The following is a 22,695-nucleotide window of genomic DNA, read 5'->3' as shown; positions in this document are numbered from 1 at the left end:
GTTGTGTATTCAAATTTTATAAACATATGAGAACATACCATTAATAAACAATGTGAAAAAGCTAGTTATTCACAGTCACCAATGAAATATAATAAATTGTCACATTACCCTGGTGTGATTAAGTATAGGTGGCGGTGTTAATATCATTCATTGAAATATGAGCCCTATAACAATAATAATGCGTGTCCCAGTGGTGCACCTTACTTACGGACTGGTAGCGTCTGGAAACTCTCTATTCTGCTGTACTCCCCCCGGCCTTTGCCATTCACAGCTGCCACTCTGACATCATAGGTTGTGTTGGGCTCCAGGTTAGCCAGCAGAACCATAGCTGAAACAAACACAAGCCATCACAATGCATGTGAGCCCTCAGAGACGAAGCAGAACCATTGCTGAAACAAACACAAGCCATCAGAGACCAAGCAGAACCATTGCTGAAACAAACACAAGCCATCACAGTGCATGTGAGCCCTCAGAGACGAAGCAGAACCATTGCTGAAACAAACACAAGCCATCAGAGACCAAGCAGAACCACTGCTGAAACAAACACAAGCCATCACAGTGCATGTGAGCCCTCAGAGACCAAGCAGAACCATTGCTGAAACAAACACAAGCCACCACAGTGCATGTTAGCCCTCAGAGACCAAGCAGAACAATTGCTAAAACAAACACAAGCCATCACAGTGCATGTGAGCCCTCAGAGACCAAGCAGAACCATTGCTGAAACAAACACAAGCCCTCAGTCCAAGCAGAATCATTGCTGAAACAAACACAAGCCATCACAGTGCATGTGAGCCCTCAGAGACCAAGCAGAACCATTGCTGAAACAAACACAAGCCATCACAGTGCATGGTAGCCCTCAGAGACCAAGCAGAATCATTGCTATAACAAACACAAGCCACCACAGTGCATGGTAGCCCTCAGAGACCAAGCAGAACCATTGCTGAAACAAACACAAGCCACCACAGTACATGTGAGCCCTCAGAGACCAAGCAGAACCATTGCTGAAACAAACACAAGCCCTCAGAGACCAAGCAGAACCATTGCTGAAACAAACACAAGCCATCACAGTGCATGTGAGCCCTCAGAGACCAAGATGACCTTATTCACAATGCACCACAACATATTGATAACAAAATGTCAAACATTGTACAGTAGACTGTAATTTGCTTTAGGCTTTTTATTACATCCTTCAAATGCATTTTTTAAACATCTGAGTTCAGCATGATTCATAGCAATAATTAAAAGATGCTTCTAGTAAGTTCCCCTCAGGGTCTTTTAAGTCATCAATGTAAGTATAAAGGTAAAAGAGTGAGTCAAATTTTATTATTAAAGTCAAACACAATGCATCTTATCAGCAGCAGCAATTAACTCACATTGCAATTGGCACAAGTGTTGAAGGTAAGACTAATAATCAAGTTTAACACAAAAAGTCCTTGTCGTCAACTACCTAGAAGTATCTTCTAATGGTCTAGAATGTATTAATATGAATCTTGCTAAGCTCAACTTTTTTAAAAGTATCAAGGATATAACTAATATGATATTGATATGATGACTACAAAACAAGAATTGGAAACCAAATACCTTGAATGATACAGATTTGATAAAATTATTTAATTGTGTGCATCCAAGTTTATCAGAATATTACATCACACCCAGTCTTTGTCTTATCAACTGTATTTAAACAAATCAAGAGAAACACTCTAGACAGAATGTTGCAACTATGAGCTCTAACAAGAAAACTGGTGCAAGGTTTATGAGGATAGGAAGAGAAGATTAGATGGTCTGGGATGAAGGAGAAAGGATTACAGGGTTTGTGATGAACAAAGTAAAGAGGATTACATGGTTCTACCAAGATTACATTTCCACTGGATGCTAATTTGTGAAATGCAATCTGTTTGCTCAGTACTAGAACAGGCACAGTTAATGTCCTTACAGGCTTGCAGAAGTACTGTCGAGTACACCCTGGGTGAATGAATATTTCTGATTTGGATTTGGCATTCCTTCCAAAAATGAAAAAACCCTGATGGTTAGATAATCACACTGTACACTGTATCAATGGGGACATTACCAGTGATTAAAACACATCTGTTCTGTTTCGACAAGATATTTAAACACATTGACCTTTAAAAAAGGTTTGCCATGCTTGCAGATGTTACTTATTTGTTTTGTTTTATGCAAAGAGAAGGGGGGGGGGGTACCTGGACCCAGAAGCAGGGTACAGAGAGGAGGGTGTCTAGTAACTGTAACTTTTAAGAGCAAACAGATGATGAAATGTCATTTCTTTACTGACTCTCCAGAAATCTCTTGTACATTTCGAGATTTTTAGTAAGAGACCGGGTCCAAAGCCTATTTATGGATTTTATATGAAATAGTTAGGGACATGTAAGCCTCTCTTTAAATATCCAATTGCAATGTGAATGAAGCATTTGTGAAAATACAAAGCACAGTCATATACTGTCTGCAGACAGCCTCACTTAAAGTGCTATTCATAGCATTTACATTGTCTTAGTATTTAATTAATTATCTCTTTAATATCATAGCATTCCTATTCAATATTACTGGGTATTGCAGTCTCTTAGACCATTATTTATCATGCAAATAATCTCTCTTTTTAACAACTTTGAATAAATGATCACTATCTTTGTGCAACTGGAATTTCTGGTCCTTTTAAAATTTGAGTTTGTACAGAGTTCTTTCTTTTACTAACTCACTGTTGGTACAGTTTTAGAGAGAAAGCAACACTGCACACCACCTGGCCCGTTGATGGTGCTCCAGTAGCAGGATTATAAAACTGTATTCATAGGAGATGAATGATAGCATCTTTGTTGTTGTTTTTATCATAACACAAGTAAAAATCATCCACCATCTTTCTGAGAGGCCAGTAGCCTCTTCTTACAGAACAGACACAAGTAATGAATGATTGCTTTCACATGTCATTTATATTTACACTGAAGCTGAGATATTACCTGACTATTATTGCTTACTGAGATTAATATACTGATTTATGGTGTTTTGATATTAACCTTCTTTTTCACTTTTGCACTGTTTACACATTTTTCATAACATTCATAAAAGATATAACAGTGCTGCATGTTTTATTGTGCAATTGTTACCTTTGCGATCTTGACCTAGTTTGGGAGAAGTTTGTAATTAAGAGTGTTAACTGAGTTAAACCATTACACGTGATAATGAATTAATCAGCTTTAATTGGGTATCTAAACACTATTTCTCCCTACAAAGTCTTTTTTTTAAATTTTTTTATTCTGTTGTACAATTCTGATGAGTTGCCTCAATAAGAATAGCAAAACATACAGACATCTGGTGTTAGATAAAACAGATCCAGCCACAAACAGACAAGAAGAACACAGGGGAATTTACAAAATGTCTGCACCCAATAATCATTTTTAATGTTTAGTATAAACTCTGGTGAAATTGCTTCCATGCTTGTGTTCAGTGTAGTGGTTTTGATAGAGCTACACAAGCCTATCATTTATCTAACAGATATACAATGCATGATGCTCCAGTCTTATTATTATTATCATTATTGATACACTGATTCTTGTACTTCCTGAAAAAAGCAATTTAGCTCTGACATTATACATTGAAGGTTTGTTCTTGTATTGATGAGTATTTTTACCCTTGAAAGTTAGAGCTCTGTTTTCATGCTCCTTGGGGAGAAATGTATGACGGTAAGGGGTGGTGGTGTTTCACAAACAGGTGTAGCACAGTGGGCTACCAAGGCAATCAAACTCTTACTGACAGTGTTATTCTGGTTAATGCCGAAAGCACTGTTTCTAAGAAACTCTTTACCATTGCACATGCAAAGGAAACAGACATGTATTATCTAGAGTAAAAGTGGCTATCAAACCGGGGTCAACACTGTTGTTTTAAACTGGTCTGCAGGCTCCTCATTCACCTTGCTCCGAATCGGGTAATGAAACACTTTCTATGTGAACTTATAATGAGCTAAGATGCCCTGTCAGACATGGCAAGCCACATTATCATTTAGAGATATCTCAAGTTGCATTTTAAGATATCCTGAATTGTGCATTTTAAGATATCTGAAATTCATTTTAAAATATCTTTAAATCAATTAGAGATATCTAAAAATGAAATAAATATATCTCAAATTGATTTATAGATATCTTTAAATAATATATAAAACAAACTGTCATTTAGAGTTATCTTAAAATGAGTGTTTTAAAGATATCTCTAAATCATGTGAAGATACCTCTTAATGACTTCCTGTGAAAATGCTTTGAATTGACTTCCTGTCCATATCCAAATGAACAGGAAGTTATTTTGAGATATCTCTAAATGATTTAGATATCTCTAATGAAAAGGAAGCCATTTCAAGATTCAGTAGTGAGTCAATTATCCAAACTAATTGGGACCGATACTTGCTTTCATAATCGTATGGATAATCGAATGGGTATTAATAACAATCACTGGAGCTTAATAATGTATAGAATAAAGTTAACATACACAAGTGCAGATGAACTCGTTTTATATCACCTCGTTTAATATCATACAGTGATTATTATCACGATTTTTCAAAAACCACTCGCGATGCATCGTTGCTTCATTGAGAAATTATCTCTCTTCATATTATCTAACAAACTCAATTATTGTCACGTTTTGTGCAGCCTGTCAAACGCTGTGTGGCCGGGCTTTACTAAGTAACCAAAGGTTAGAATACATTTTCAATGCAACTAACAACCAATAATCATCTCCACTGATAAACTGACATTTTGTGCAACCTGATAAATAGTCTGTTAAAGCACACAGTGCTCCAGCTAAGGTTTTGGTGGTCTGAATAATTCTGTAACCTTCACTTGCCTCAGTCTGCTGGTCCCTTTTTTTTGGCAGCTAAACCTCGTAGCCGTTTTAGCAGCAGAAGCTGTGTGTGTACTCTTAAATTTAATTTCAGATATCTTTAAATTAAAATGCATTTTAGATATCTCATTTAAAGATCAATTTACAGATATCTGTAAATCAATTTAAGATATCTTTAAAAGATAATTTGGCTTGCCATAGAAAGCACTCCAGGAAACTCTGTCAAGCAATGTACAAGCTTTATTTCATTGCTTTCAGCTACAGTTCCTCCCCACGGGTTTTTTAATCTAGTGTCTTTCAGGTTCAGTGGTCTTCCTAGTGGATAGTCTAGTTACAGCAGAGGACTCAAACTGAGCACTGTATCAACCGCATGAATTAGCACTTACATTCCTTTATTAACTTCCCATCACTTTTGACAGCTGTTACCACTTCGCACTCAGCACTCAGCACTTGTGGTGCTCTGCTTAATATAGCTGCATCATGTTGTTGATATAGTTAGAAAAAACAAAACACTAAAAGCTACCTCATTAACACAATGTTTGTCTAAATACGTTCATTGTTATGAATGTAAGGACACCCTGTTCCGTGAAGTTTACTCAAACACATTCACTAGCCCTTGGACAGGAGGATCTCAGCCAAACTTAAAACAAAGTTTTTTTTACACATTTCAAATTCTTGTTTGAATATGATGTTGATACTTTACATCTTTACCCAGTTCCTCTGATCACAAGATGCTGATGTGTTACTATTACTAAGCATCTGGATGTATTCAGTAGGTGCAAAGGCTTTAAGCCACTACGCACTATACTGGATCTGTGGCGTGGCCTAGATAATGTGAATGTTGAATGACAGGGTACTTTAGACTTAAACTGTACACGAATGAATATTTAAATCAACCAAATTCTTGTCCACAACATTACATTCTTTTTTGTGCAATTATTTGGACATATGGCTTTTCCTATTATTGTTATAGTTGGCACTGATTGGTTTGTTTAATTGATTGGTTCTTTTCTCAGTGAGGCCCTTAAATTTCTGCTACGCTGTGAAATAGGCAGATGAGTACTTTGCACTTAAATAATGCATATTAAAGTAAAGAGGTTTGCTAAAGGCTAATTACTAGCAATTATGCAGCCCATATGTTCAAAAAGATTGTAACAGAACAATTAAGTATTTATACATAAAAACAGCATTTTCAAAGAAGCAAACTGTGAAAGTTACATGAGATGCAAATCTCTCTCCAAACATTCTTTTGAATTTAAAGATGATACATGCAAAATCACATCAAAGACTAGTAAAGTATAGAGAAGAGCACAGTAAAGTCCTGTAAACCATCAGAACCTCACGTAAAAAGCATATTGAAATGTCTTCAAACATAACTAGGCTTGCTACTGTTCCATTTTCTTTTCCAAATCGACGATTCATTTCGATGTTAATTTTAGAAAGAATTTACCTTTTTTCAATCTTTATTTTTTAATTCAAGTAGAGAATGAGTGAAATCGACCTTTATGTCATTGAGAAACATCTCATTTAGCAAAACCCCTTTATCATATTCAACATGCAACAAAACCATGGCTACCATCATTCTAATTGAAATAATGTTTTGTCACCTTGTAAAGAAAAAGATCCTACACTAATTTAAGAATGGACTGAAATAAACCGTAGAAAATGCAACATATAAAAGTGTATTACACAGACTTTGATAGCATAATAATAATAATAATAATAATAATAATAATAATAATAATAATAATAATAATAATAATAATCTTTATTTTTATATATAGCATCTTTCATAGTGGATCACCATCACAAAGCGCTTTACAAGATACGAGACTAGGGTGTGTGAACTATGCATCAGCTGCAGGTTCACTTATACAACATCTCAGAGGAGGTGAAGTGACTTGCTCAGGGTCACACAATCAGTCAGTTTCTGAGCTGGGATTTGAACGAGACCTCCTGGTTACAAGCTTGTTTTCTATAACCACTAGACCACACAGCCTCCTATAAATTAAAAATAATATGCACAGAAAAAAACATAAGATAGTTGAACAGAACTAACTTTCACTTATTATTTGGAGTCTGAGCACCCCCCTCTCCTGCTTCAGCACAGCTGGACAGAGTCACTGGAAGGTAAGGCAGACAGACCCGCTTCGTCCTGTCATGGAGACTTCAGCCGTTGGTCAGGGTATTGTGCACAATATTCATGAAGTGTTTTCCTCTTCCGTCCCATTTTCAAATCAAACTAGTAACTGTCACTGTATACCTATAGCAAAGGCTTACCTACACCTTAACCTGCTAATTTCAAAATAGGTGCTTTGAACGACAGACGCTGTAGCTGGCAAATGAAAGTGCACAGTCGGTGCAGGTCTTGATGATTGACAGTCATTTAAACAAATGAAAGCATTCTAGATCTGCTTAGGTCAATGAGATCTTTCACAACAAGGTGAAATGACTGGCAGTGATACTACAGTACCAGCAGACCACTGAGATGATTGACAGCGACCCCCAGCCATTCAAAGGGGAACAGAAATGGGACAGAGAACAAGTATAAAAACTACAAAAACTAGAGATGATTTCTAAATGATTACACTATGTAACACAATTTTTGTTCCTGGGTAGTAAGTGTTATTTCCTAATTGCTTATGCCTCAAAAGTATAGAAAATGTCTATTATTCCCCACAAACTTTGCTTTTGTGACCAGGACAGGTAAATTTCAAAATATTTGAGCGCTTTTGTGTCTTTTTGTTCACATAAAGTCAGAAAAAAACAACATATGAATCCAAATTAACATGTATTTATACTAAAGTAATACAAAAATGACTACAAAAGATTTAGGAGTGAGTAGTTTTTCAAGATTTACGATTATACTGTAATTAGAAAAAACTGTAAGCAATTAGTAAATAACACTTACTACCCAGGAACAAAAAAAAAAAAAAAAAATAGTTTGTTACACAGTGTTATTTTTGGTCAGAAAATTTTTAAAAAATAGCAAGTGATTCTACCAACGTTTATCCTATCTAAATTTATTTAAATCAAACTCATATTTTTGGGGAATTCAACGTTTAACGAGCTCTACCGATAAATATTGAAAAGCAGCAAGTCTAAACATAACCATGCATAATAAAAACAGGAATAATCATGAAAAAAGTGTATAGTGTTAGTTTAGAAAGCAGCAGACAGGCATGATAAAGCATAATGAATCATGATATAGTAAAAGCTGTTAAGCATTGGAAAGCATGGTACCCAGTACAGCCAAATATCTATACAGTGGATTTAGATGCAATGCATGCCTTTCTTGTTTTAAAAAGTAATTCTGGATGTAGATTCACAAAGTATCTCCTCTCCAAGCTGTAACCATTAAATAAGGTGTTTTATAATTTGAACAGTTTTAACAACAGTCAATAATTCTACTCCTGTAAAAATGCAGTTTTGAACAGCCACTTATACACAACCATCCCACTGCGATATAGCATTACTTTAATCAATGTCACTTGACCTCAAAGCAAAGTGCTCATACATATTCATAGCAGGCCGTTTAGCATTAATCGACTATTGCTTGCCAGTTGCCAAGTGGCCTATCTTTCATACAAGGACAAGACTATTTAGCCATGCATAGATTAACCCTAAAGAGCTGCATGAAGCGGCATACAGTGTATTGTGCCAATGGTCCATTCGGGATCCCCACCACGTATGTACTGTTGGAAGTCGTCCTGCCACCTGTGGTGTTTCACGTAAAAGTAAAAAATAAAATGCTAAGATCTGTTACAGGTCTTTCTATTTTCCTTAATCAGCACCACTTCTCAGCTTGGATTACTTCAAAACCAGGGAAGCCTTACTGCTGGAATTACAGGAACTGTATGCTTAGTAAACATGAAAGCATTGCATGTTGAGGGTGGGCACATGTTAACTTGATCAATCCATTGAGGTTTTCACAAAATGAAATGCAGTACAAACCATTCTGACCTGTCACCTTTTATTGGGACATCCATCTCCCTGTTCATCTGCAGAGGTTTAGCTTCAATCTGTATCATCCTACCTAACTGCACTAGTAACTAGAAGCATTTGTACATAAAACACAATAATGCAATAACTTTACATTAGCATCAGATCATCAAAATAAAACATTAAAAAGATGTATAAATACACTGACATTACTCTTTTGTTCAAGTTGGGTATGGAACCCAGCTTGTCTATTTGTGGCTGTGACAGACAATGTTAATCTCCCTCTGTCTGGACTTACTCAGAATCCCGTGAGATCGCACTATTTTCCAGTCTTCGGAGACGCTCTCCTTGAAGTCCACCTGGTAGTAGTTGATGGGGACGCCACCATGCGAGTCTGGCTTTGTGAAGGAGATTGTCGCCATTGCCTGGGACACTGAGCTCAGCCTCACAGCATAGGGGTTTGAGGGCACATCTGCAAAGGAAACACAATGTTTTACACAACATGAAAGTACAAGAACATTTACCAACAAGAGGAGGCCATTATATACTGTAACTCTAACCATAACTCTATATCTAACCCTAACTCTAAACCTAACCCTAAGCCTTTTCTGATATAATTGTGTACTAACTTATATCATGCAAAAAGATTTACATGTTAAGCACATTGTAACTATGCATAATAACATTGCAAGCATGTGTAATACACATGTATTTACTATGTAACTACTATCTAAATACACAGTGACTAGAGAACAAATTTAAAGTGTTACCAATGTTTTAACCTATTTGTACTCAATAATCAATACTGAATGCAGTCTCACATCTGTGGACAGAAAACTATTAGTATCAGCAGCATTACTGCCCAGACACACAGAGCACAGGGCAGGATCTGGACAGTTCATTAGGAGCACAGTACATCAGGCACATGAGCATGTGGATGCACCACTGATTGACAGTGCAGTTAAATAATAATAATCATTTGTGGAGCTTAAAGCAGGCATGATAGTGACGGCACGGCTGATTGGCACATTGGCCTTCCAGACGGTAACTGTTTCTAGGAACCCAGAACCATCCCACCACACATCCTTAACTGTCTGGCAACATCCTGTGGAAACAACGACTCCTTGCTTGGGATGCTGGAAGGATACACTCGTCAATGCCTTCCCCAATGCATAATCCAAACCAGCTCAGGAAACATTCACCAAATGTGGTTCTGGATAGATTCTTACATTGGGGGGGGGGGGGGTCTTGATTGAAGAGTTTATCATCTTAAAAGCCACTGACAAAGTTCATACTCTGAATTAAGTGGAGACAGACTCAGGTAGGTGACACTTCTTGACAGAGCGTGCTCAGGGGATGGAATGAGTTACCTAGTCAGGTTATTGAGGCAGAACCATTAGAATTCTTTTAAGACCTGTCTTGAAAAAGGTTTGAGTCCATTCAGCTTGTAGGAACTATAACTGCATTGATAGGCTGAAGTGCCTCATCTTGTTCATAAATACACTTATGTTGTTATGTTTTTACTTTGAGATAATCCGTTATTTCCTGAACTAATTATTTTTGTCAAGTTAAAGCACTTCCACTGATTGATAACCTGAGTCTAGGATTCTGTTTCAAGTAAATTGGTTCTGAAGAAATAATAAAACATACCCCTTGCAGTATCCATCATTGTGATGTTCTTTGTTTCAGAGTAACGAGGTTGGCGAGTAATTTAAAAGTTTGTAAACAAGAAGAACAAGGTGAAAGTAACATTTGTCTGTAGCTCTATATTTCAGGATAAGAATATATTACTGTACTGGTAGTACAGCAGTGCTAGCAATTGAAATATATGTACTGTGTTATATTTACACATAATGCCTTTAAAATGCTCTTGAAAAAGTGGCACATGTACACAGTTATTATAAAGCAAAACATTAATAAAACAAATGTTGTATATTACCTTCAATATTCATGATATCTGTGGAAATATTGAACATCTTTAAATGGAAAGTTATTGTCAAGTCCTGCCTTCATGGATGTGTAAAGACATAAAAGAAGTGATTTTTTTACATTCCAATGTAGATGTACTTTAGGCCTGCACACATACACAAATAAGTGAGGCACTGACACATCGTTAGTGTGTGTTACTTATCATCAACATTCTCAATTCCCCCTATTCAAACAAACATCTTCTTTTATCAGTTTCAGGCCTTGGGGACTAAAGAAATCAAAGCAACAACTCCATAACATAGTTCCTTTCTTTAAAACCCAGAATAAACCAAGGAGAAACACTAGTGCCTTTAGGCAGATTCCATTTTGTTAAGATATAAAGGCTCAGCACTCAGCATTTATTTAAAAGACATAATTTCAAGAATCACATTTGTTAAGGCTCACTAAGTAGCTTGGGAACACAAGTGATGTGTTTAGCAAGAACTGTTTTGAGGCACCCACTTAGTTTATCTAATCTCTGGTTAAACTGCTTCTGTCAAATAAAGAAAAGAGGATGGTTGTGGTCAAAGGGAAGCAACGAGAGAGAAGGAAAGGTATGGAATAGCTGAGGCCTCTGTTAGATTTGATTAGCACATCTTCAATGAATAAAAGTGCTTGTTATTGTTGTTTTGTCCACTCCTTTCTCATACATATCCACCCACATGTTTTGCACTATGCATGAAGCATGTGTGTACTGATAAGCAGGTTGAAGTCATGCTTTTTTTCAGTTAGTGAAAATACAGTACATACATATGAAACTGAGATAGATCGACCCTCATGTAAATATCTTTAAATCACAACTGTCATAACTGGATAGCACATGGATACATTGAGGGTTACATTTGAGATGCCAGTAATGTGATTTCTACCTGACATAGCAGAGGATTATCGAGTATCTGATACATGCAGGCATTTTGTTTTCAGTCTTTTGCTAACACAGTGCACTGTGTTATTGTACTTAGGTTACTTTACAGTGTGAAACCCTTAGAGTTTAGCAGTCTGCCATTGTCAACATGCACCTTTATTTGCATGCAATGTTGTTCTGCTATCAGGATGTATTGCCACAAAACATCTTTTATATACAATCTCTACTATATATGTTTACTGACATGGCAATATTAATTTATTGCAGTTTAAAAATAAATAATTTATGCTTCCACATGACTGGCTTGGATTTCATATCAAGCCCAGGAACTGTACAGTTTCTCCAAGGGTATTCATTGTTCCAGAGTTATGATGGCTATTCTTTTTTTTTTTCATAAACATAGAGAGTTTGCAATTAGAAATGGCCCCTGAACTCTGTCTAATTGGCTCTCGAGGACCCCAGCTATTCAGCAGCAACAATGTGGATTGGTAACCTTTTATCCTCTTTTTTTCTTTACTCAATATTCAGCTGTGTCCTCTGTGTCTCTCATTCTGAAAAATTATAAAATCATCATAACTGTTTGCCAAATAAACCCCTTCATAATTTATTTATAGCATACTGAGCACACTTATTCCTACCAGTGACACTGAGCAATTAAATAAAACATAAGCATATATCTCCCCCAGTACTTTTTGAAATGTTTTGCTTGTTTGACAGAATGTAATAGGGGTATTAATAGAATAATAAAGAAGGAGTAAATACTGAAATATGATTTAATGTTAAGATAATGTTTAGCAGATTTGCTATTCCTTGTATTAGCTTGAGTTTAAATCCAAATGTATCCTTATATACAGTATATATATCCATATTGAAATACATTTTAATTATAATTTTACATAGTGGTCTTAAAATGCATTGTATGTTATTTTAAATACAAATTATGCAACATGTATTTATATTCTGAAATGTGTGAAATATTATTTCATTAGTGTCATACGATCTTAAAGAGAGATTTTTAGGTTGTGCCTTCTGATATTCTGTCTAATATATGCAAAAACAAAGATGTATTATAAACCTAATTGAATGTATGACATTTATGATGCAGCATTACCATCATAAACTCATATGTAAAGACAGCATTAAAAAGACCAATCTTCACCCCTGTGTTTAGGTTCTAATGCATGTATCTGTCATGACAACATTAGAAACTCACATGTAAAAAGATCAATCTGCACTCCTGTGTTTAGGTTCTAATGCATGTATATGTGAAGACAACATTAGAAACTCATATGTAAAAAGACCAAATCTGCACCCCTGTGTTTAGGTTCTAATGCATGTATCTGTCCTGACGACATTTGAAACTCAGCACAATTCAATTGCTGGGGTTTGGATTACAAAGCACAACATAACATCTTATTCCAAGCATGGTAGAAAACATTTTTTTAAATAATGTGCTAACTGCTATAATGTGGAGTGATGGTTATTCAAGTATCTGTTGCTAAGTCACTCTTACTGTAAACTAAAGATCTTGAAAATCCAGTTTCTAGAGAAGTATCGTTTGCAACAAAGCCCAAGGTTTACAACCCCAAGGTATTTTTCTTACTTAACACCCCACGGTATTTTTTAAAACTTTAGATTTGTTGACACAACATTTCTAAGTTTCTTCCGAGCTCGATATGAGGTCTGCATCATTTTAGATATCCAGGGTGGCTGGAAAGCGTGCTGACCTCGCCCACAAACTTTGTGTCATCTGTGAATTTGACACATTTTCTGATTGTTCCCTGATCTAAGTCAGTGATGTAGATAAGAAACAACAAGGGTCCAAGCATGGAGGTCTGCGGCACACCAGTGAGTATTCACCCAACCTTGGTTACCTGAGAATATTAGGTAGAGGCAAGCGCTCTCCCTGATAGGGGCATTTACAAATCCTGTTAATAAAAAATCATTTGCCACTGAAGAACATAAGAAAGTTTACAAACAAGAGGAGGCCATTCGGCCCATCTTGCTCATTTGGTTGTTAGTAGCTTATTGATCCCAAAAATCTCATCAAGCAGCTTCTTGAAGGATCCCAGGGTGGCAGCTTCAACAACATTACTGGGGAGTTGATTCCAGACCCTCACAATTCTCTGTGTAAAAAAGTGCCTCCTATTTTCTGTTCTGAATGCCCCTTTGTCTAAACTCCATTTGTGACCCCTGGTCCTTGTTTCTTTTTTCAGGCTGAAAAAGTCCCTTGGGTCGACACTGTCAATACCTTTTAGAATTCTGAATGCTTGAATTAGGTCGCCACGTAGTCTTCTTTGTTCAAGACTGAACAGATTCAATTCTTTTAGCCTGTCTGCATATGACATGCCTTTTTAGCCCGGAATAATTCTGGTTGCTCTTCTTTGCACTCTTTCTAGAGCAGCAATATCTTTTTTATAGCGAGGTTACCAGAACTGAACACAATATTCAAGATGAGGTCTTACTAGTGCATTGTACAGTTTTAACATTACTTCCCTTGATTTAAATTCAACACTTTTCACAATGTATCCAAGCATCTTGTTAGCCTTTTTTATAGCTTCCCCACATTGTCTAGATGAAGACATTTCTGAGTTAACAAAAACTCCTAGGTCTTTTTCATAGATTCCTTCTCCAATTTCAGTATCTCCCATATGATATTTATAATGTACATTTTTTATTTCCTGCGTGCAGTACCTTACACTTTTCTCTATTAAATGTCATTTGCCATGTGTCTGCCCAGTTCTGAATCCTGTCTAGATCATTTTGAATGACCTTTGCTGCTGCAACAGTGTTTGCCACTCCTCCTACTTTTGTGTCGTCTGCAAATTTAACAAGTTTGCTTACTATACCAGAATCTAAATCATTAATGTAGATTAGGAATAGCAGAGGACCTAATACTGATCCCTGTGGTACACCACTGGTTACCACACTCCATTCTGAGGTTTTTCCTCTAATCAGTACTTTCTGTTTTCTACATGTTAACCACTCCCTAATCCATGTACATGCGTTTCCTTGAATCCCAACTGCGTTGAGTTTGAGAATTAATCTTTTGTGCGGGACTTTGTCAAAAGCTTTCTGGAAATCTAAATAAACCATGTCATATGCTTTGCAATTATCCATTATCGATGTTGCATCCTCAAAAAAATCAAGCAAGTTAGTTAGACACGATCTCCCTTTCCTAAAACCATGTTGACTGTCTCCCAGGACCCTGTTACCATATAGGTAATTTTCCATTTTGGATCTTATTATAGTTTCCATAAGTTTGCATATAATAGAAGTCAGGCTTACTGGTCTATAGTTACCTGGTTCAGTTTTGTTTCCCTTTTTGTGGATCGGTATTACGGTTGCAATTTTCCAGTCTGTCGGTACAACCCCTGTGTCAAGAGACTGTTGCATGATCTTGGTTAGCGGTTTGTAAATTACTTCTTTCATTTCTTTGAGTACTACTGGGAGGATCTCATCCGGCCCAGGGGATTTGTTTATTTTAAGAGCTCCTAGTCCCTTTAACACTTCTGCCTCAATTATGCTAAAGTTATTTAAAACTGGATAGGAACTGGATGACATGTGGGGCATGTTGTCAGTATCTTCCTTTGTAAAAACTTGTGAAAAGTAATCATTTAATATATTTGCTATTTTTTTTTCTTCATCTACGATTTTGCCATTTGTATCTCTTAAACATTTAATCTCCTCTTTGAATGTTCGCTTGCTATTGTAATATTGGAAAAACATTTTGGAATTGGTTTTAGCTCCCTTAGCAATGTTCATTTCTATTTCTCTCTTGGCCTTTCTAACTTCCTTTTTGACTTGCGTTTGTGTACTCTTTCTGCGTACTTTCTTTTTGGTCCTTTTTTAATGCTCTGTAAAGTGCCTTTTTTCACTGAATATTTTTTTAATTGATCTATTAAACCATTTTGGCAATTTAGTTCCACCATTTCAAGCTATTGCTCCACTATCTGTGGGGTTGTTCCAGCTGAAACATGGGAAGTTGAATTCCCCCATGATTATGGCACCCCCTTCTGTGCATGCATCTCTAAAGTTGTCTTGACCCAGATGGATTTGCATATGCATTGGATTCCACCTATGTCCATCTTATATAACATAGCAATATGAGCACATGATCCAAGTTAAAAATAGTCAATTAGTCTGTTTAGTTATTTTTAAACAAAACAGAGCACAGGAAGTATATGGAGACTCTGCATATTGTTTGTCTTCCAAAGCTGGAGTGGTGGCATTGTTATGAGTTAGGGCCTCAGGCACATGTTCTGCTCACATTAGATTGTATGATATGCCTGAATGTTGTTGTCAAAAAAAAGCCTCTTAGGTGTGTTTCCAGAAAGGAAGGCATTGCCTTCAACTTTCTGACATCAATAAATAGATGAGAATGCAGATTCCACAAGATGCCCGCAGCTTCAGGATATCTAGTCTATATAAATACTTAAAATTTGAATAGAAACCAGTGGACTATTCTTCATACTGCAATGCAGTCTAACTTTGATCACTCTGAGATTCTGGGACATGGCTCGCAGCCAGCAGAACATATTTTAGTCTTCAGGTTTAAGTAGATGTAAATCCTATGTTCACACTGACCATGCAATCTGAAACATTCACATTGAGGGGTAACATTAATTCTAATTTCACGGTATTTTTAACTGATAAAAACTGATCACAGAACATTATTACCATCTCAATACAGGTCATGGGTACTGTATTATTTTATGGGCGTAACTCAATGTTATTGCTGCTTTTTGGTTTTCAAACTCTGTTGAGTGATTTGACATGCTTTTATATGAGCGTATTGCAGATCACTAATCAGCAGAGGGGAGCGACTCTGCTCTGTAAGCCAGATGAAGAGCTGCAGGTGAAGGGTGCACGCTGCTACTGGAATAGACCACATTTCAAATCAATGGGTCATGACCATGAAGAATCCAGGAGTAGGCAATTAGCTGGGCTGTTCTTGCAATGCTGGGTGCAATTAGTGAACCATGTAGCACCTAAGGATCACAATGGGAGTAGAAAAGGTTTTTGTTTTTGTAAAGAGGTTAGTTTAAGATTTGTTTTTTTGTTCACAAACTCTGGTTCCAGTTAGCTGACTCTTTGCACCTTTGGGCATTTCAGTAATTACCTTCCAAACTCTTGGATTCATGAGTCATATCTGGAGCGGTGTCACTAATCTTTAGCAACTGCCTCAAGGTCAAACAAAAATCATCTCTATGATTCCCAAACATTACTAAAAAATTGAGATCAGGTCCTCAATGGCTGCAGAGCCACCAGCGTGAAATGATTTCCATTACATGAGAGTAGGTGTTAAAACTTCATGCTGATATTGGACTTGGCTCTTGCCAAGGTAAGCACCAACTAAGACAAGTCCTTTTACTGTAAACTAATGTGATCCATCTGTGTTTCCTTCCATCTGATGATACAGATATCCTTCTGCCTGGTGTTGATGGCTGAAGTGTAATGCTGGCCCCAGGGATCAATCACGGTGCAGTCTCCCTAGTGCATCAGCATGACAAGAGTCTGGACTGAGCTAAGTAGGGTACTTTTCTGGGGTCTTCAAATGGGCACCTTCCATCTTTGGTGTTTTGTCGACTAGCTCACGACACCTTAAGAGGGCTCGATGGTAATTCTGGTGTCCCAGCATCAACCCCTTCCATCCCCCACTCAGCTAAGCCCAGCTTACTTACCTTCTTTTACATCAAGGTTTTTTTTTTTATTTTTATTTTTACTGTGCTGCTCCTCTCTGCTGCTTCAGATAAGTTATTCACTATACGTCACAACTCTTAACCACTGAATCCGATGTCTCTGAGAAACCTGGTTGTGGAGTGTGCCACAAATCCTCGACAACCCACCTCCACTGGGTAAACTTGGACTCTCCATCCTCACTGTTCCGCTTCAGCAGCTAGTTGAGAATACTGAAGTTTCTTCCTTTCATACGCCTCATCTACAGCATCCTCCCATGGCACTGTTAACTCTACCAGCTGAACAAGGCATGCTGATCCATACCACAAGAGAATATGAGGTTGAAGGTTAGTGGTGGCCATCTCCAACATCTGCCAGCATTTCCCAGGCTCTAGCAGCTTCCACTTGTCCGAGATGGGTTTTGGTTTTAATACGTTTTCTTGGTGGTTGCTCCCCTGGACAGAGGAATGTTGTTCTTTGTGTGTCATAAATTGCTGGCATTGGTGGCAATCTGTTGATCATGCTGCGCTTGTCTTCCAATGCTAAGGCCAAACATCACAGCACCTGGTCATGACTCCAAGTAAAACATCCTTGGCTAAGGCCTACCTTACATCTTGTCAAAATATGTCAATTTAGCTAGCAACAAACACAAAGGACACCACTGATCCTCTCTTACCCATAGATTAAGGTTATGTGGTGATGGCAGAACATCATATGTTGACCTGATGATGAAACTGATCCTGCTCTGTTCCATTGTCCATAAATCTCGCCAGCTGACCTTGCGTTGTTCCACACTCTCCCATCTCGTCCACTCTCTCAGCTTGGCCTGGGAAACTGTCTTTACACCATGTAGTGGTGAATTCTGAAGTTGAAAAACAAAATTGCAAATCTCCGAGGTAGGCTTTCACTTTTGTGGCTTTTAAGTTTGTTATTGTCCTTGGTTCACTGAAAAAATCAAATGCTGCTCAAAGAAGTTCATGTGGTACTGAACCATATGCATTAGCTAAATCCAGGAATGTCACATGGAGCTCCTTTCTCTCCTTTTTAGCTATTTAATTTGCTGCCAGATCATACTGATGTGCTCCAAGCATCCTGGGAAACCTGGAATACCGGCTTTCTTCACTAAAGTGTCAATGAAGTAGTTCTGAAATAGGTAAACTGACAATCTCTGAGCAACAATGCTGTAGAAAATCTTGCCTTCCACGTTTAACAGGGAAATAGGAAGAAAATGACAGATACTCGTAGAAACTTTTTCTTTGGGTCTAATGACCACATCTACTCGACGCCATGCTCTTGGTACAACCTGTTTTTCCACATTAATTTCCACAGGATTCATAAAACACCAGGGGCACTCGTGTACACTCTGCATGGAACTCCATTAGGCCCAGGAGATGATGATGCCCTTGACTTCATAGATTGCTCTACTTCTTTGCACTTAGGTGAACGGTCATCCATTTGGTAATCTGGTGGAGTGATAGGTGGGATGTCTGAAGGAATCCACATAGGCTCCTGCCTTTTTTAATCTGTGTGCATTTCCTCGAGATATCTCTCCAACTCAGATTTAGTTGCTTTTAGTTTTTCTCCCTAGACAATAATTTCTTTGCAAATTAGAATAGGTCTGTGACAGGATGACAGGGCTGAGGCTCAGAGACAACGTAAAGTCAAAATAAAGTTATTTACTTAAAACACAAAATAATCAAACAGGCACAAGGGCCAACAGAAAGAGATTCAAACAGAAATAATCAAAATTAACTTACAAAGTAAACTGTCAGGTTCCAGGTCATTTAAAGCAAGACACTCCCTTATTCCAAAGACAAAACTCTCCAACACAAAAGCAAACTCCCCAAACAAAAGAACACCCTCCCAGCCAGGGCCTCTCCCCTGGCTTTTATCCCCTGTGGCTGGAGCCCAATTAATCAATAATTACTAATTATTCAATTAGATCTCCAGCCACAGTCTCACATGTTTTCCTGGCAGGGAGAAATTTAACCTCCTTTCTTTTCTCAACTCCAAACCTCTCACTACCATTTATGCAAATGGTATCCCCAAATTAATCCAGCTTCTTTTCAACTGTTCCACCTAACCTTTCCATCGCAAAACAGGACTGTTTGCTCTTGACTATTTAACTCTAGTCTTGTGCCTGTCGAGGCTCTTTTCTCTCTTATGCTAGTTCCTCTGACTGGACGCACAAGGATCGTTTTGTTCTTCACTAATTGTGTTTATGCAAATCCTCCTCTCATCTATGACAGGGGTGCCAATATCCTGCGAACTGTGGTTTGCAACCTGTCACTGGCTTTCATTTGACTGACTTGACTGACTCCATAGCTGCAGTTGTGAGGAAGTTGGTGCTGTTAGTGCTAACCCATTCAATGCTTCATCTTGTTCCACATTTGGATTGAGATTGGGGGACTGTGTGGGGATGGTAGGTGTGCATGTTCTGGGGGTTCAAGCTCCTCGGACCACTCACAGATATTGTTGGCAGACCACTTCTTGAAATACATCTTGTCTATCAGGCTAAAGTGAAGCATTGCAGAATGCAGCTAATTGACATGATGTTCAGATATGCATTTACACTGCCTCTACCTTACAAAGGAAAAACTCCACCTAGACCATGACAGCAATATATTGAGCACATCAGCCATGGCAGCAATATATAGCCCATTCAATCAAGCACCAGCACCTGGGGTAGCTGGAATGAGCCAGTCAAGCAAAGGGCTCCAGGTCACTGCCTCTGTTGTTTCTTTTAGCTAAGACGGTTGAAAGAAATGCTTGTTGTTGCCTGTTCATCAACGTGCAAAAAATACAAATTCAATACATAAGTTCCCACACTTGTTTCTAAAAGCACTTGGAAATGTTTGAATTGGCTGTGTGTTACTATACTATAACTTTAATGAAAGGCACTCACCAGCCTGTGCCAGAATATACTCCTGGGATCTCCTCCCTATGGTGTTTTCAGCTGTGCAGTCATACTGGCCAAAATCCTTATCGGACATTGGAGTGATCTGCAGGTAGAAAATGGAAAAGGACACCACTATATGCACATCGCTCTCGAGATCTTCATTGCAGCCTTTCTCTTATAGTCACACAGCTGAAAAGGAAGATGGCCTATTAATCTTTTGACTCCATATGCACTAGACGCTCACTCTCATCACAGGATAGCTGGTTACTTATTATTCCCAAGAGCACTCAGCACCCCTAAACTATGGAATGAACTACCTAGATCTGTAAGGCAAGCACCAATTGCTTGTTGCTGCTTTTACATCTTAAAATGATATACCATTATACAGAGTGAATATATGTATGTATATTATTCTTCACTTGTATTGCATGTTGCTACTTTTTAATATTTATCAATGTTTTATCTATGCGAAGCGCTTTGGGGTGATGTTTGTGAAAAGCACTATATAAATATTGAAGATTTATTGATTGAGATATTGTAGCTTACGGAAAGTTTCTTATCCATGTTCTAATATAAAATAAATGTCATTAAAGTAAAATGCAATGCAATAAAGCATAGATGAACACATTTTTGGAGCCATGTGAGGAATAAGATATTTTATGTTTTAGCTTTTTCTATTCTGTGTTTCTATGGATCAGGTCTCCTGACTGTTTCTACAACATGGTGCCCTGTCTAAACTTTAACAGTAATAATTACTTGAATCACCTGTTTGTTATTACCAAGCACAAATATTTAGGAGAGAGGCTACCGACCTGTAGATCATGGGACTTAGTGTAACAATCACACACACACCACAACTATTAATCTGAAACACTGCTCTTACAAGTATATCGTCTTCAGTCACTGTGTGTATAACTGCACCATGTTAAACTTCCTATCTATGTATCTATTTTAAAATACATACAGTGCTCCCCCTTTATAACGCAGCCAATTATACTGCAGAACAGGTTAAGGGGGTACAGTCATGGCTCCCATTTGCACCATCATGCCATAACCCTAGAAGCAAGTATGCTCATTATAAGGCAGAACAAAAACAGCACTCTCAATTAACTGTGGCTCCTGACTACAGCGTTATAAAGGAGGAGCACTGTATGAGTTTTTTTTTTTTTTTAAGTTATTGCAAGGCAATGATTTAAACGCCATAGAGTTCACAAATTGTTTTAAATTTCAAAAAAAATGTGTGACCAAAGGGGATATACAGCATTTTAAATAAGTATTTTTCCTAATTTGTCAAGTAAATTTGGAAGTGTCTCAAAAAACAAAGGTTATCAGCACGATATTGTTAATGTGCACAGTTTAACTTGTGGAGAGCAGTGGTTGTCCCCACCATATTGTTTATGTGCTCATTTAACTCATGGAGTGCAGCTGACCTCTAGGAGGGCTCGACCCTCTGTGCTGTATATCCTGATATTGCCAGAGCTCTCAGTTCTCAGGACCTGCTTGTTCCGTCTCCACTCAATGAAGGCCAGGGGGTTGGCGATGACATCACAGCTGACATTGATAGGGTTCCCCTCCCAGGAATAATATATTGTTTGATTGGACCGAAACTTTGGTGCATCTGAAAAAAATTAACAAACAAGTAAAGCTAAATTTTTGTAAAGGTTCAACACAGTAACAGACTGGATCCATTAAGTTATACTGTGTAGAATTGTTTCAGTCAATCACATTTGGAGTTCAGATGTCATTAGCACACGGTTAGCTACCTGCTACACTAGAAGATCGTCTTACTGCTGTTTATACCGTACACTGTGAAATAGGTAACAGTACTTTCTATAATGTTATACCAATGTTATACCAATTATTTAACCCCTGATTTTCTCACTAATTTACAATGTCTAATTATGTTCCCTGACTGCAGAAATTCCCCACACAGCTCAGGAAAACTGAGGGTTCAGTGACCATCCTCTGATCCCAGGGGGGGGATTAATTGTTCAGAATCTAAACAATATTTTAACTACATGTGAAAACCTTCACAGGCCACATTAAAGACTAGCTCACTATTAAATGCAATACTGTATTTCTATCCATATAGAAAGTTACAGTAAATCTCTCTTGAGATGTCAATCTAGAAATATTCTTAAATACCAAACTCCTTGCAAAAACTATCAAAAAGGAACTGATGAGATGTCAAACTGAAACAGGCTGATTGAAATTCCCAGCTCAGAACAGCATTCATACTGGTCATTACAAGACAGGCGGGATTTCATTATACAGTGCTAAGTTGATGCTGGTAATAATTAGGTTGTTACATTTGACCTGGAGACGGAGACTTTATTACATTTATGTCTTTTTTTATGGTTGCTTGCAGGATTGCATTTAAAAGATTGATGCCTGACTGTTTGTCACATTTGCAGGCTTCTGGTTTGAAACATAGCTCCATAACTAAACAAATGAGTTTCATTAGAGCAGTGGGAATCAGTTCTACAAACCCTTGCAGTTCACAGCA

General features: G+C 37.6%; 1 protein-coding gene across 2 annotated transcripts in view; it reads right to left on the bottom strand.

Annotated features, from left to right (window-relative positions):
* The window catches only part of LOC121328147 (neural cell adhesion molecule 2-like), a 279,149-nt gene that overhangs the window by 24,586 nt on the left and 231,868 nt on the right, over positions 1 to 22,695 (bottom strand). For both annotated transcript variants that reach the window (XM_041272661.1, XM_041272662.1), the window contains exons 10-13: positions 21,620 to 21,807; positions 20,196 to 20,292; positions 9,077 to 9,250; positions 209 to 328 (exon numbers count right to left, since the gene is read on the bottom strand). In XM_041272661.1, the coding sequence (XP_041128595.1) occupies positions 209 to 328; positions 9,077 to 9,250; positions 20,196 to 20,292; positions 21,620 to 21,807 (579 nt within the window). The remainder of the gene's footprint in view (positions 1 to 208; positions 329 to 9,076; positions 9,251 to 20,195; positions 20,293 to 21,619; positions 21,808 to 22,695) is intronic.

The sequence above is a fragment of the Polyodon spathula genome, chromosome 15 (assembly GCF_017654505.1).
Source record: "Polyodon spathula isolate WHYD16114869_AA chromosome 15, ASM1765450v1, whole genome shotgun sequence".
NCBI classification, from domain to species: Eukaryota; Metazoa; Chordata; class Actinopteri; order Acipenseriformes; family Polyodontidae; genus Polyodon; species Polyodon spathula.
Note: the sequence above shows the minus strand (reverse complement) of the source record. Positions and strands in the feature narration are given on the sequence as shown.